Source organism: Geospiza fortis, unplaced genomic scaffold, assembly GCF_000277835.1.
Source record: "Geospiza fortis unplaced genomic scaffold, GeoFor_1.0 scaffold281, whole genome shotgun sequence".
NCBI lineage: Eukaryota > Metazoa > Chordata > Aves > Passeriformes > Thraupidae > Geospiza > Geospiza fortis.
In genome coordinates, this window is record NW_005054340.1 from 2,917,571 (window position 1) to 2,933,916 (window position 16,346).

General features: G+C 41.9%; 1 protein-coding gene across 1 annotated transcript in view; it reads right to left on the reverse strand.

Moving 5' to 3' along the window:
- MYO10 (myosin X) overlaps positions 1 to 16,346 on the reverse strand; it is a gene marked incomplete at its 5' end in the record, with an annotated part of 126,993 nt that overhangs the window by 22,019 nt on the left and 88,628 nt on the right. Inside the window, 7 exon segments of the mRNA XM_031058256.1 lie at positions 48 to 171; positions 1,408 to 2,310; positions 2,745 to 2,784; positions 3,088 to 3,297; positions 4,281 to 4,387; positions 7,470 to 7,584; positions 7,718 to 7,842. Coding sequence (XP_030914116.1) covers positions 48 to 171; positions 1,408 to 2,310; positions 2,745 to 2,784; positions 3,088 to 3,297; positions 4,281 to 4,387; positions 7,470 to 7,584; positions 7,718 to 7,842 — 1,624 coding nt within the window.

Below are 16,346 nucleotides of genomic sequence, written 5' to 3' on the forward strand. Positions count from 1 at the left end.
ATTTCTGGTTATTTTGTCTATTTAGCAAATTCTGATTCATCCAGTACCTTTCATGTACAGAAAACTGTGAAAGTAGGGCAGGCTGACACAGCTGTAGACTGAATCCCTCCGGTAGGAAAGTTCATCATCTGTATCAAACCTGGAGTCAAAATCTTCTTCACTGTCTTCAAACTACACAAGAAAGGAAAGAAAGGTCATAATCTCTCAGGGAAGAGTTTAGATCAAGTTGGTTTAGAAAACTCTAGATAAAACATTTTATTATGTATTGGAAGGTTCCTCATTGGTTTTCACCCAGCTAACAAAGGAAGGAGTACACTGTAGTAAGTTTCAGCTTGTTTGATTCAACAGTTTGATTACAAAACAAATCTGTGTCAAACCTTTGTAGAGGCTCAGGAAAGTTATCCCTTTGCAAGAGTATGGTCAGAGTAAGCTATCCTGCGCTACCTGCCCCTGTCACTGAAGTGCTGTGGGGAACAGCTTAAAAATGTATTGAAAAGGAAACATTGCAGAAGCTGTGGTACTAGATTTCCCTCATCCCAGAAAGTCAGAATTTCTGTTCTGTATTTGACACACATCCAGAGTCATGCAGCAGGAAGGCATCTTCAACAGAGACACTGAAAGTGTTTTTTCCTCAGGCAAGAACTGTCAACTTAACCCAACACCCACAATGGCTCTTGGACTGCTTATCACTGCCTCAAATGTAGTAGATATTATATCATTAAAGTTTTACTTCTAAACAAGTCAGTGTTCCTGAAATACACTTTCCCAATCACTCAGTCTCACAGAAACACTGGCTGAGAGATAGAGGAAATCATATTCGTTCAAAAACATTTGTAGAAGGAAACCCCACAGTATACTCAGTAAACAGCACTGAAAAATTTCTCTGCAGAACATGTGTCTGCCTCAGTAATTTAAACATTTTCCATTGCGTGAACTTAATTCTCCAAATAATCTCAAAATATACCTGGCACATCAGGGACTTCTGCAAACATCTTATTCTCCAATACCTTTGCAACTTGCACACATAACTAAATTTAGTTTTCCTGAAATTAATTCCCCAACATGCTACCTGGTACCTCAACTCCAAACACATGCACAGAGAAAAACTTTGCTGTGCACTGAGCTCCTCACCAAGTAACACACAGTGCTGCAGTAAAGCAGTTAAAACCATATCTGTGCAAAAGCCCAGTACTGCAAACAGCATCTGAGCAGCCTCTGACTCGAATGCACTCACCCCAGTGGCATCTAGATGGCAACAGACCACTATTTCCAAAGGTGCTCCGAGCAAATCATGCTACACAATGATTTCTAGGAACAGCTACAGTGAATCTACAGCTGTACAGCAGGGAAAAAAAATAATCAGAAAGCACCTATCAATTATTAGATAACATAAACATTGCTACTTACAGAAGACTGAGCTCCCTCAGAGCTGAACCGGTATGCTCCAGAGCTATTGTACGTCCCCACGGAACACCGGTAGTCCGGTGACCACTGGCTACTGTGCGAGTTGGAGAAGGTCACACTGCTGCCAGAAGTGATAGCACCATCTTCATAGTCGTCCTGGTCGTAATCATAGTCTCCATCAGGAGAAATAAGTTCCACAGAATTTGGGGGTCTGCAGGATACATTTTCTGGCATGCAGTACGTGGATTCGCCGCTGGAAGAGTTGTGGAGACTCACTGTGTCATGGGCAGGAGGTATGACCATGGTGTCGCTGGCAGCAGGGATTGTTGGCACCACAGTATCATTCATGTAAGGATCCTCTTCTGAGGAATCATCGCTTGTTCTGATGCCACTGGTCCTTTGATCAGAATGGCCGTGCTCACTAGGGTTGGGCGAATCCTTAAATGCATCATCATCGGCTTCAAAGCCCTCATCTACCTCCTCCTCAGGATATGGCTGGCTGAAGTTAAAATTGGGCTTTTCACTGCAGGCATTTCCAGTCTGTTCAGCCAGCTCAGCAGGATACCCACTGCCCACAGAGAGCGACCTCTCAATGTTTCGGACACATTCGTCAATCTCATCGAAGTTCAGAGATTCCAGGAACTCCTGGGCTGCTCGACATGCTTCATCCTCCAGCCGCCGGAGCTCCTCATCTCGACGCTGCTGCAGCCTCTGTAATGAAGCCTCTGTCAAGGACAGCTCCTGCTGCTTCTTCACGCGCTGCAGGTCTTCGATTTCTTTTTCCAGACGCAGGATTTCTTCCACCTGCCTGCTTTCTTTCTGCTTCTCCACCTCCCGCTTCAGTTCTGCCTCCTTCTGAGCTTTCTGAATGGCAGCCAGTTCCTGCTTCTTTCTCTCTTCTTCAGCCTGCATAAAAATAAAATGAAACAAAATCAAATCAAGTTAGACCCCTAAATGCAAGCTTGTTTTTTAAAATCTAAAAGCTCTAAAGCTCTATACTCCACCATGCTCATTCATTTAAAAGGAGCCCTGTCTTCACATCAGCAAGAAATGAAAAGGAAAGAAGAATAAACAAACTACAGTGTGATTATATTTGCTCAGAGATAGCTGAGCAGAGGAAGTCCAAGTATGTGCAGAAAATTCAATCTTTGCTGGAAATTAAATGAAGCATCAGGTAAAAGAAATTTCCATGCAAACTATATTAAGTTTCCTTTGGCTTTATCTGCCAGCTCCTGTAATTAGTTTAGTTTTAATGCTACAGATACCTTTTATTTTTTTAATTGCTGGGTTGAGATACTCAAATAAACAGGATGGCTGAAAGCATTAAGAATGTAATTTACCTGCTGGGCAAGACGCTCTGCTTCTTGCCTTTGTCTTTTCCTATAAAAGTGAGTGAAGAAAAAAAGTCAGTCAATCAAGCTCAACATAAGCTCATGGCATTCCTTTGCTATGGCAATAGCTCAGCTTACAGAGATCATTTGCCACCTGGAAAAGACAGCCAAAAATAAGACCACAACGAATATGTTTGTGACTATGAAACCACCATGATAGCTATATATGTCTTTTAGCAAAAGTAGCAAAGGTTTCCCAAATCACATGTTCAAGAATAGCCTGAAATAAAGGTTTTCAGACCAACACCTAATAGGGCACAGACAGGAGATTGATGTAAGCCAGAGACTGCACCTTTCCTCCTCCTCTCTTCTCCTTTCCTCCTCTTGTCTCCGCTTCTCCTCCAGTCGCTCCCTGTAAAGACGCCGAGCAAGCTGGCCTCGCCGCTGCTTCTGAAGGACTGTGGCTGCTTTCTTCAGGCACAGGAACTTCTTCCTGCCACTGAATGCTCTGTAGTTCTTCTGTATCACAACCACATAGTAGAGAACCTTTCTGTACCGCTTTCTGGGGGGAGAAAAGGAAGAAGCAAATTTGTAATGAAACAGTTGTGAGGGATCTTGCCACAGTGACCTGCAATAGTGAGCCTGTGATAGTTCTAGCTCTGTGATAGCTCCCCCACTGCTCACATTCTTGTCCCTTTGAGAAGCAAGATTCTCTCATTTCTTGACAGCACCCTGTGTGTCTTCATTAAGGAAATGCACATGGTCTTACATGTTCTTATGCATGTCTTACATGTTCTTATGCCCCTGCCAAGGAGCTGGTAAAAAGGCAGTTCTGTGTGTGTGCACACATGCAGAGAAAGAATATATAGAGCCATCCCACATCTCTGAAAAGAAAGACCATGCAGAGCAGGACAGCTGGCATTAAAAAAGGGATATTGTTTTTAAGTAATATACTGGTCAGAATATAAGAACAGGACTAATAAGCACATGAAAAGAAATTACCTCATTATGCAAACAAGCTTCCTTAAACTATCCTCAACTCACTTATAGAAAAAGCAGAGAAATAAATAGATGGGATGAACAACTCCACCTAACACATAATGCATGAAGCCAGGTAATCAAGTCAAACATTAATCAAAACCACAGATTCTTCATCTCCAAGAACCAAATGGATTAGTTTTATTTTCCTTCTGTTTTCTTACCATAAAGAAGCACAGATAAATCAGCATCTCAGCTGGTGACTTTGGGCAGGCCCACTAGGTGCCATCCAACTAGAGTTCCTACCATGGCTCTAATGCCATGATACAATCAGATGGATACTGGCTGACTTCCAAATTTCTGTATTGTCCTATTCATTATATTAAAACAATTCAAACTTTGCATTATTCATGAGTATTTTCAGCTGCTATTTTCAAAAGCCACTTACAGGATTTGAATGCCTGGCCCCTACAAAAATTTGAGAAATGTGTCAGAAGGATTTAACTTCTTGACAACTCATCTATTATTTCAAATCCTTACTATTAATATTCTCATGTTGTCACTTACCGGGCTGCATAACCTAAGATGTGCGCTCGGATGATCATCGCTGCCTTGGTGACTTCTGCTTCCCGCTGCTTCTCCAACTTGTGCTCTAAGGATTCCCGGAGAAACACCTACAGAAGAAAAATTCTGACTTAACAAATTTTGGTCAGCATCATATTTAAGGGAGAGCCAGATCAGTCTAAGCAGCAAGCCTCAGCTTTGAATTCAGAGAAAAATGTACTATTTCCTCAGCAGAGAAAAGAAAAACAGAATGTAGTCCTCTTAAAAGAAAACACCTGCAGATGTTCCTCTAACTTTGGATTTCAATGGGAAGGGTCAGATTACTCTATTGTAACTTTTAATTAGGAACAGAGTTTTTCCAAATGTAACATAATTACTGGATTCATTAAACAGCCTTTCCCACCAGAGTAACACAGGCCAAAAAAGCTGCAGGGCTTAGCATGAACTTTCTAATCACGGGGGCAGAAATACCATCCTGACAATTTACATTTTTCACAGGGACATCGGGCTCCACAACCCTTTACAAGGCTTGCAGCTTCCAAAGACATTGCTACAGGACTGCAGAAGTAGGCAAAAGTGAGAGTGCCTTCATGCTCATGTGGGCTCGACTGTGTTTTCCTGATATTACATGGAGAGAGCAGCCAGGGCCAGACCCCCCACCAGAGCTGGCCACCCTCCCACAGACAGAATGCTTCCCAGGCTCTCTTCCAAGCACTAACCTGGACCATTCACCTAGTGCCTCACAGAGGAGCTTTAGCACATGCATTGACATAAACTGAGCTAACACAGCCTATTTTGCCTTAAATGAGTAAAACTGCTTCTCCAGTCAAGCATGGGCATGGGGGAGGTGGCTTCCCTCTTCCACCTGCCTTGACATCTGCTCTTTACCACACACTCACATAGTGGTGAGCTATCTGCTGTCAGCGCTTTTTCCAGCTCTTCTCAACTCTTCTTTTTTAAAGGCCAAGTATGCTGGTGTCAGCTATAGGTGACAACAGCCTGGCACGCTGCTGCCTCACACATGGGCAGCTGGAAATAGCCAGTTCAGTGACACTTTGATAATGTGGGATGAGAGCCAGGCTGCACACCACAGCATGGGGATGAGGAAAGCTCATGGACAGGGTGGGCTCTGCTAAGGGAGGAGGGCTGCAAAGACATCTAAAAGCAGGAATTCATCTTTGAAGTGCTGGGTGTTTTTTCTTGATGTAAAAAAACCCCAAAACCAAACAAAAAAAATCTCACATTCCCCCCCCCGCCCAAAAAAACCCCCAAAACCAAACCCTTTGGGGGTGTTCACATGCAAAAGAAGCTGGTTTTTCCTCTGTGTTTATATGGAAAAACAGCCCATCATCAAAGCCAAAGCAGGACTCTCAAGGACAGGCACAGGGGTGAGTTTTGAACAAAGCTAGAAAGGGACTTTCTAGTACAAGTTACCCAAGAATCAGGAACAGAAAAGGTCCCACAGAAAGTCTTGAAGTCACAATGTCAGTGCCACACTGGGCAGCTCTTTCTATATGAAGTTTTCCCTCAGGGGAAAAGCCTTTTATTTCACTCAGTGGGCAATCTTTCTTTAGTTTACACACAAACTTTCAAAAACACAACAGAATTCTTCAGAAAAGCAGTCAACTACTTCTGGAACAAAAAATGGATGGTAAGCAGATGTGAAGCTCAGACTAATGCCTTTTCCTGACCAGGTGCATTGCAGCTTGAGATATAAAAGACAAGGAAAAAAAATCACGCTGAAGCCAAATCATTCCAATGCCATTATAAGATAATATAGGGGCAGGATAGTGCCTCATCCCATGTTCAGTCTGAAAGCAGTGTCCTCTTGTGCTCTTTTCCTGTTTATGCAGTCTCACCAGGGTGCAGGCAGCTCCTGGGGGAGGATGAGTCCAGGCCACAGTAAGGGAAGTTACAACAGAGCTCTGGCTCCTGCCAAGGTCCTGATGAGCAGTTGATAAAAAACTCCTTCTGATAAACATGTGTCCATAAGATGCCAAAGCACTCTCCAGGGTCCATGCATAAACACTGCTAATATGCTACATCTGAAATAGGCTGGGATGCACAGCCCAGCTCTGCAGCCCAATGCCATCACTGTGCTATTTGGGAGCCACTGGCTACAAAAGTGGGATGGGAGATGACATCAATTGCCATCAGAATATTTCAGATTCTTTCTTCCTTCTTACAGCAACTGTAAGATGATTGAAACAACTTTCCCAGTGCAAGTCTAGGAGTCCTTAAGCATACAGAGGAAGAGAAGAAACCCTTCCAAACCATCCAGCTGTGTGGAGAAGAAAAAGATTTCCTACAGAAATCAGATTTTACAAAATATACTTGCTACCTTATGGTAGTAAAAAGTGTTTCTAAAAAGTTTTTAATATTTAGGAGATCTCAAATCCTGAAATGGGGAATCTTCTCCCAAGTCTGCAATGCTATCATATCATTTGCTGAAATCTAAGAGCACAAATCACAAGCTGCTGTCTACAATCAAACTTGAAAAATGAGCGCATAAAAACATCTGGATTGTTTTATTTCTCAAATTAAAATTTGATTATTTAATTAATTCTAAAACAATTTAATTTTTTTTTCTTTAAAGAAAAATAATGTGGGTGAAGGTCAAGTTCTCTGGTAGAACACACATCAAGGTCTAATGTACCTCTGGAAAAGACTCTCAGACTAGAATGGCAAACACACTTGGAGCTCAGATTAGGATGGCAAACATGCGATTCTGCCATGTGAACGCTGACTAAAATTCTTCCCCCTGATTTCTGCTACCGAAAAGGTATTGGTTAGGTCGGTTTACTAGTATGAGTGGAGCTCTCTGCAGAACAAAAGTGTTTCCCCACATGTTCCATACTTCTAAAAAATGAAAAAATCCAAATACCACATTTTAAGTTCTGATCCTCACCAGTGCTACCACTTGTGAGCAGTGACAGAAAATTCAGGTGGACTCTTTCTCTGTGACTGAAATCACCAGTCAGTTTCTAAGTGCCTTAGACAGCAAATTCCTCAGCACAACCATTAATTGTTGCTTTAAGAGTTTCAAGAGCACCAACAGGCATGTACAGCTTCTTTAAGGGCCAGAAGTAATTACCATTAGAACTACATCTCTGCAGCTGTGCAGTCTAAATCCTGTCCCCTCAGCCTTGTATATGCAACAGCACCACAGTATGCACAGTCAGGTTATTTTACCTTATTTTTTCCAAGCTGCCATTCAGTGCTTGTGTTGTCATACAGACGAAGTAGGACGGCACATTTCTCATTTAAATCTTCAGGGAGAGTTAAGTTTCTCATGAGGACTTTATACCTGGCAACCAAAAAGTATTTATTGTTTCATTTGAGAGATTCAGTTCTATTTTTGCCATATGATTCTTTTTGCTTTTATTCCTCAACATAGGAATATTGACTTACACTTCAAGTCCACGAGTCAGTGTGTTTACCTTTTATAAAAGTCTTGAAAGGGCCTCCGGACTGGGAAACCAGCCCTCCGGATCCTGACCGTCTCCAACATCCCAGAATAGCGCAGCTGGTTAAGCACCACTGTCTGATCAAACTGGTCTGGCATCTGCAATGAGCAGGTTCAAAACAGCAATTTTAATAGCAATGGTTAGAGATGTCAGGGGACATAAAGAAGGGCAAATTGTATGAATCTGAAATGCACAAAGCCTAATAACTGGCTACACAATGTCTTAAAGGACACTAGCAGTCCTGAGCATATAAAAATATCTACAGAATGGAAATCATGGGGTAATTACAGAATATCATTTCCACAGACAGGACATTTACAGTCATTTAATCTCATCAATTGTCTCTTTCCATTTCATGTGTATTTGTAGGCTACTGCTGTGCAGGCAGAAACAACAGAAAGAAGCACAGGCAGTTAACAGGTCAACAGCTATAAGTTTGATTATTTTGCTTCTTCAGCAATTGAATTTAAAGCCCCTGAGGATTCCAAATGTTGAAGATACACAAATACAAGCGATATGGATGTAATAAAAAAAAACCAGAAGGCCAGAAAATATTCAGTTTTTAGTGTATTGACAATTATCTGCTATGGATAGGGAGGAAAGTTTGCCAGTGGTACCTCAAATCTTAAATAAGCTGTATTTAAAAGAGTTTCTCTTTACTGCTATTCTAAACAGTAGAAATATTCTCCTCTGTAAATAGACCCCCCCTGCTCATCTGAAGTAAGTTTCCCTTAGTTTGCCAGCAGTTCTTTCAGCATTGTTTTCCATTCAGAAAACAGATAACCCCACAGCCACTCAGTTATGCAATGCTGTGAATACTGATCAGCATGGTTCTGCCACTGGGAGCCTCAGGAATGCCCTCAGCCCATCTGAGAACCCCCGAGTCACCTGTATTTTCACCATGGTTTGAGGTAGCCCAGACAGAGCCATGCAAAGCTGCTCAAGACAGCACTAATTGCTGCCTGGCAAAACAGGGGCAACCCCCACACGGAAATGGCACCACATGTAAACACACCATTTAATTCATCAGCATGAATTATCATCATCCACCTTAACCCATGAGCTGACCCTCCTTTGCAGCCATCTGCAGAGCTGGAGCACAGTGTTCATTATTTTGCACATTCAGGAGGTGGGATTTCACAGATACAGCCAACAGTTCACATAAAGATCTGAAGTTCTTCAGCTGACAAAAGTGACAGCAAGATCAAGCCCTGGGAAACTGTCAATCTTGGTATTTATTAACTGGCTTTAATCGTGCCTCTTGTTCAACTTAGCAAACAAATTACTCCCTCAAATTTTAACTTGACAAATAAATTCACCGTAACAAATGAATTACACCTCCAAATTTTAACTTCTTATAAAAAGTACCTTCAGGAAAACACAGACTCAAAAGCTCACTTCAACTATCCAGTATAACCTTTTCCATCAGTGCCTTTATTCATGAAACAAAACACTGTGTGCTAGTGGTGACACCAGAGGGAGAAAACTTGTCTGTGAAAGATGTGAACAAACCCATCTCCCTCAACAATGTTTCATTTGGATTTTGCCACAGTAAGTGAAATCTCTGTATTTCAGTGAACACTCAGCATGAATGGTTTCAGTGAGGGTATCAATCACGGCTGGTATTGCCAGCAGGGATTCCTGGATGTGCCCACTGTATGGCATCCAAGTGTCAAGTTTTCAGCCTGGCAAAGCTGCCCTTTGCATGTCCATGCCTGCCTCTTTTGGTGCAGGTGGCTGATGATGCCCGATAGGAAAGGCAGGGAATGGATACAGATGTACACACAGAAATCACAAGGAAAAGCTTTCACTTTTCACCTTGTGTAACTCAAGGCTGATGCTCGCCACAAGCAGACACGGCTCTTTCTTTTTTCTTTAACACTAAAACTACTTTTAGTCCTTTTACTCCACCCAAACTGGCTGGCTCAAGAGATGACGTTTTTCTCATGAGTTGTAGGTACAACAGTATTTTGGTGTGCTGAGGTGGGGAGGAAGATGCATGGATGTTCTATCTGGGAGTGGGGATACATCACAGCCAGGCAAAATGCTGGTGACATGACAGATGTCTCTCTCACTAGGCAGCCTCTCCCTCTGCAAGGGAGCCGCTCCTGCTTTGAGAGACAGATGGCTGAGGTATCACCTAACGCCTTTATTGCCACCTCCAGGCACTTGACAACCAAAAGTCAGCGCCACACCTGGCTTGAAAGCTCATGTTACTGTTTAAAAAAACACTTGACTCACAGAGGAAGAAGAAACATTTTGGTAACATTTTCCTACAACTACAGAAGTTCGAAACAGCTCTGCCCGGTCACCAGAAGGTGGAAATGCCACACACATATCTAACTTCATAAACACCTGCAGTTTTTAAAAAAAGCATTAAACATTGCAAGAGATGTTAGCATGCTATCAACACAGGACAAGGTGGAGAACATTGCAACTTTAATCAACCACTTCAAATGCCTACTCCATCACTTTACATTACTCGCTATTTTTAATTACTCACAGTCACATGAGACATTAAATTGAAGGGTCAAATCCTCCTGGCATATCATTGGAATTACATCTGCAACAAGTATGGCTGCTTTGAGAAAACAGAGGGTTGGTGATAAGAGATGTGCTGGACTTATCTCTTATGCTTTTCAATATGAAATACTAAAAGATCCCCCCTACCCCCACAGCAGAGATAACTTCAAGCATAACTTCTAGCAGGACTCCTCACAATTAAAAGAAATCAATTGCATGTGCCTTTATTGAACTAGAGTGCAAGAACTGCACATATCCCACTACTGAACTGCAGACGCTTCTCAGACAGAGTGACAACCATCTCCACCTGAACACTGTTTGGTGCAGCAATGAGTTAAACATGCAATAGTATCAAATCTCCATGCAAAGGGTTACCTGTGCAGATGATGATCACCTTTCCCTCTTTCCTGGTGCTCCTTCAGACCTCCTGTGGTAAGCAAGCTAACTTGTCCACTGACACCAAATACAGGACAGGACCTAGCTCTGGGGTCTGCTGAATTTCTACCAGTACTGCTGTTAAGGCTAGACTTGGTTCACAAATGAACACTTGGGAACTAATTGTATTCTCTAGGAAAACTTCAGACAGACAGCAGAACCACGACTGATTTTAAAACAGTACATCTTCCACAGTAAAAATTTGAAGTCATTCCTAAAACTAAGACTCCTGCAAAGTAAGATCAAATTTACAAAAGAGAAGGCAACAGAAAAGAAAGTCAACAGATAGCTTTCAGAATTGTCTCTGAGATGCAATCAACTAAATTTTCAATAGATATTTCACTTTTATCATGGAATGGCAGTGCTGAACCACTCCAGCACACAATATCACTGAACAACAGCTAGAATCACATCAGCCAAGTCATGTTAAGGCACTGAGCAATATCAATGTGAAATTAATAACTACAAGCCAGGTCTGTTCCACATGATAAGGGTGCTTTTTTATTGTGTTGCAGACGCAACTTGTAATTCATTATTTCCTAGATCCAAAAGTCTCCACTGCATTTGCACCAGTCAGCACCAAAGCCAAGACTTTAGCATGACCTGGAGTCTCAACTGGTGAGACTTTGGTTCCTCAAGCTGCTAAATGCTTGCTCTGATCTATAGTGAGTCTCCCAAAGGGCAGAGCTTCTGCCTGAAATCACAATTAGTAGCAGCCATTGGGACAGACATCTAACGCCAATGCACAATTTTAATAATAAAATAGCTCTTCAGATTACAGCTTGACTGAGCTTTAAGAAAAAACTTTTCTTCTTTTTCCCCTTTCCCTGGACAGTATCTTTAGTGATGACCCCAAGGTCTGAATAACACAGAGAACATTTTTTCATTCTGTGAATCATTTGCACAGAAATCCATCATCTGCTGAAACACAGAGCACACCTGACTTCACCCTGTGTAAATCCTTCTTCCTCCCTGAACTCCTGACTGCCTCACCAGAGTACAGGCATAAAAATGACAAATTACAGCACCCTCACAGACTTTAGGCAGGCAGGATGGGGTGCACAGAGAGATTGGCAAGAGAGATAAGGGTGATAGGAGAGAAGGAAAAAATCCCACTCCCTTGTTTCTGGATTTCCCTGTAAGAACTTGAGCAGAACCATGTCAGCCTTGCTACTGTGCCTTAAAATTGTTGATTTCCCTGGCTTAGAAAAGATTTTGTGGAAGATACATGCAGAGAAAGAAAGGATGAAACAGATGTAAAAAAGTAATTTTTAAAATTTAAACTTTTTTTCAGTGTCTTAGTTCCTTTAAATCTGCTCTTTCACTCCTAGAATGAAATACTGGCAGTTTTACTCTGGAGAAGACCACCAGAAATGAAGAAGAGGCCAGTCTTTCTCTGCTTTATAGGGGGTTTGGAACTAGTTTTCACATACAAATATGTACATTTTGTCAGAAATAGCAAGACTTACTAAGTTAGATGTTTCTGAAATGGTCCCCAGGGTCTTCTGATTTCAATCAACAGCTCCATGAGTCAAAACAAATGCCAGGCTTTCCTCACAGACAAGTTTGAAAAATGTGACTAATTTAATTTCTAATATTTACAATCTAGCTGAACTGATATGCAGAATTCTGCATGCCCATTGCTTGCCTTTTTTAAACCAAATTATGCTCAGTGATCCTCACCCAAATGTACTGCTTGGCAGCCTTCACTGGTGTCAAGGATTCTCGCCAGTAACCTGAAAGTAGTGAAAGGGAAATGCCCTTGCCTGCAATAGGGAAATGCTCTATGACACCAGGACAGGCAGGGATAAGGTCAGTCAAACCTGGAGACTGCAGCTGCAGCTGTGTGCATGTCATCCCCCTAGCTCCAACAAATCATTTCACCCCCTGTTTTTCTAGCCATCATTTCTTCAGTCATTTGCACCATCAGCTTTGGTGACAACAGTTTATTCAACAGATTTTCAACCTCAGAATTTATGTGCTTCCAGCACATAAAGCAAAGAGCATTAAAACCTGTGCATATCCTTCCCAAGGAAGATGAAGCCCCACTCACCTAAAAGCCTATTTCAAAGGAAGAAACCCTCTACATTTTTCTCTAACATGTAGCCAGCATGGAACAACTGGAACAGGTGTGGGTTGAAACACACACAAGTTTGATGCCTGCTTTGTTTTGGAAGGCATTCCCTTCCTGTCCCAGAGTACTTGTGTCCAGATAAACACCATAAAAATAGAGGACAATAAAAACAAAGAACTTCCCAGAGCTATTATTTATTTGAGATTTCTACTGTATGGCACTGGCAAGTCAAGGAATATTTCAATAAACCTGAAACAACAGTAAGTGTTTCACATGTCCAAAGTTCTCCTGGCCTTTTTCTGTACACCCACCCCAAAAATCCATGAACAGCCTTTAAGAAGTATTAACACTGCTGGTGGTAACTTGCTAGAAAAAGAACATGGGTATATTGCAACAATCCTTGTGCTTCAAAAAAGTTCCGCTGCAAACTCCATGCCAGATTTCCCTGCAAGCTCAGTAATGACATGCTGGCTCTTTTTACAGTCTCTGCAGGTCTGAACCTGAAAGCACTGCATTTACCAGCAGCAATCATTTACACCATTAGCTGTCAACTCCTACTACTGCATCTGACCTGCACCACTCATCTTGCAGCCCTGAGTATTTCAGATAAGAGACAGACTGCAAAATTAGCCACTCTCATGCCACAGGTTAGAGTTTCCTGTGCTAAAAATAGTGCTGCATAGAAGGAACACTGTAATTTTAGAGGTCTTCTACTCTACCAAAACAGTCAAAGCAGGAGCCTTAATAAATGAATGTGAAAATGCTTTTGTATTTATATTCAGCCTGTCACCCAGCTTACTTTACAAAGTAAAGGCAAGGCAAGGGCATCCCAAGGACATTTTTAAGACTGCAGCCCATTTATGGGCTGCGAGGCAGTACACTGCTACACTGACTATTTGCACTAGTGTTTAAAAATCTCAGCTTGTCAAGACACTGTTGAATCAGATCCATCCACAAAGATGCTGTGGTCATTTTTCAGGTCCTGCTTGACTATATTCAGCAAAGAGAAGAGCTGGAAGTAGCTTCTTTGTCGGGGAAAATATGCTCAAATGATTCTGACTGGCTTGCTGAGATTTCAATGCTTTCATACACAACAATAAAATTACAATTGAAGGGCTATTTAATATACTTTTTATTAGTTACTGTCCCTGTACTCTTGCATTTCAATCCTTCTGTTTGGTTTGTATGGACTAAAAGTTATCCCTGAGTAAATATACTCAGCCTCTTTGTGAACTTTCCTTTTTAAAGGTATCCATAATTTCTTCTAAAGGAAGCCAGGATTTTCTACCTCTCTCATATGGGCCCAGAGGAATGCTAGCTACTCAGAATGACTTATTTTTTACACACGGTTACAATTTCATAGAATAGAAATGGATTGTTAAAGGCACAGGCTTAAATGCTGGAGATATCAAAGTTTTGTAAGGGCATATTTAGAGCTCTGTAAGTGATTGCCTAAACTTTCAGCTGAAGTGAACCCTTGTTGTTTGAATACATTATTCAGGGCCTCCATTGAAATTCACAGCAAGTCCCATGGGGTGTTTGTCCCAGAACTGCAGCACCATCCATGTGAGACAGGCAATTAAAAGCATTTGGGAAACAGGGATTTAAGGTTTGAAGCCTTGCTGGCAGGGTCTCAGCACACTGACAGAAGGTGTGACTCACAGCACAGACCCCAGCTGGAACTTTTCATGGACCCTCCTTTCCACCTGTGTGTAATCTGCTGCCATTTCATCTGAGGTCGTCCTTACTAAAGCCTCCAGTCCCTGCAGACTAAACCCCAATCTGGCCTCATTCTCCCCACATTGTGAGTAAGCAGCAGGCTTCTGAAGAAAATCAATCAGGCTGCCTGAGCCACAGACCTACCATGAAGAAACATGCTGTGAGGTACTAATTGAAGGGACAGCTATCCTTCCTTACCAACCCCACGTCAAGACAGCCAACACCAACACCTCCATTGTTCATTATGGGTTAAGAAGATTTGTGCACACACCACTCCACATCTGCTGAGGCTGCACACAGACCAGCTGCAGGGAGAAACCCTGACCCTCCATGTCATCTAATAACTTACACAGACTGAGACCTCATCCTTCTTTTTCCTTTGTGATTTTTTTTGGTTTTAATTTTTCCACTGTAATGTCACTCCTCCATGACAGACTTTTTATCAATAGCTTACAAGATTTTTTTGGTTATTTGACAATTTACTGGCAGGCTGGGCATATAAATGCATTACTAAATGCTTAAAAACATGTTTTACCATGGTCCCTCTAACATGATTTCTTACAGATAGTGGTGCTTGGTATCAAGCATTTATTCCCAAAAGATACGAAGTTTCATCAGGGAATAGGAAACTAAGATGGAAATACTTGAGAGAACATGATTAATTTCCTCTTGCACAGCCAAAGCCTGACACGGCTGTAAAATCTCATAGCAATCTGTGTAAGAACCTAATCCTGTGTGTTTCTAGTACCTGGTGCACTGTTACTACAAGTAATCTCACCCCTGAAAGCCTCCAAGAAGCCAGTTCTCACTGATATGCTAACACAGGATCACTTCAGCAGTACATCCTCAAATGGTAATGCAGATAACTTTGATCCTCTTTATCACAATTTTGTTTGCTCTCCCTGGTGACACAAAACTGAGCAACCTCTTCTCAGACTACAGCTGCACACAAGGGAAGAGACGATAGAGGGTTATTGCCTCCTCTTTTTTACTGCAGGTTAAGTGAAAAGGACAAGGTAGAAGAACCTCACTTCCAGCTCATGGGTGGGGGGCACTAACATCACATTCCACAGAGGGACAAGGGACATCAACTTGTAGAGCACAAGGAGAGTAGAAGAGGATTCTGAATCTAAATCTGACTTTATTCCCAGCTTCAGACTTGGGCACCCACCTGCTGCTTCCCTAGATCTCATCACACACTATCTCTCTAGGATCATATGCCCAAATGCCATTTACATCTTGATATTCTTCTATTTTGAGGCATTGCTTTAAAGAGAGTACTTAAAATTCCCTGCTATCTCAGAAGTCAGTTCAGTGATTTGTGAGCAAACCTGTGCTGCTCAGCTGTGTGACACAACAATCATGAATCACACCTCTGCAAACTACAAGATTTAGAATAATAAAAGTGTTGGTTGGCTTTAGTTGATTTAAATGCGGAGTGTTCCTGCTTGCTGTAAGGCCCTAAGGGCCTCCAACTTCACAGCTAAAAAAACTAAAATAAAATTCAAGAAACATTAAAAAGTCAGCACTTGATCATGCCCCCTTTGCAATACTGAGGCCACCAGCAGTTTCTCCAATGCATTTTGCCCCTGCATGCAGTTCATTCTCTCCATATAAGATGCCTACAAAGCACAGGCTGACGTAATGCTCAGACTTGCTGCTCCATGCTTTCTCAAGCAAGGAAATGTTTCAGAGCCATTCCTCTGCCAAAAAAAAACTGTGTGGTTTTATAAAATTTTCTCCTGAGTAGCCCTTTCTCCTCTCTTTCCTGTACCGAGCTTGTTGTTCGAAAGCCATAATGGGAAATCAGCCAGGCTTAAATCACAGCCAATACCTGATATGTGCAAATGA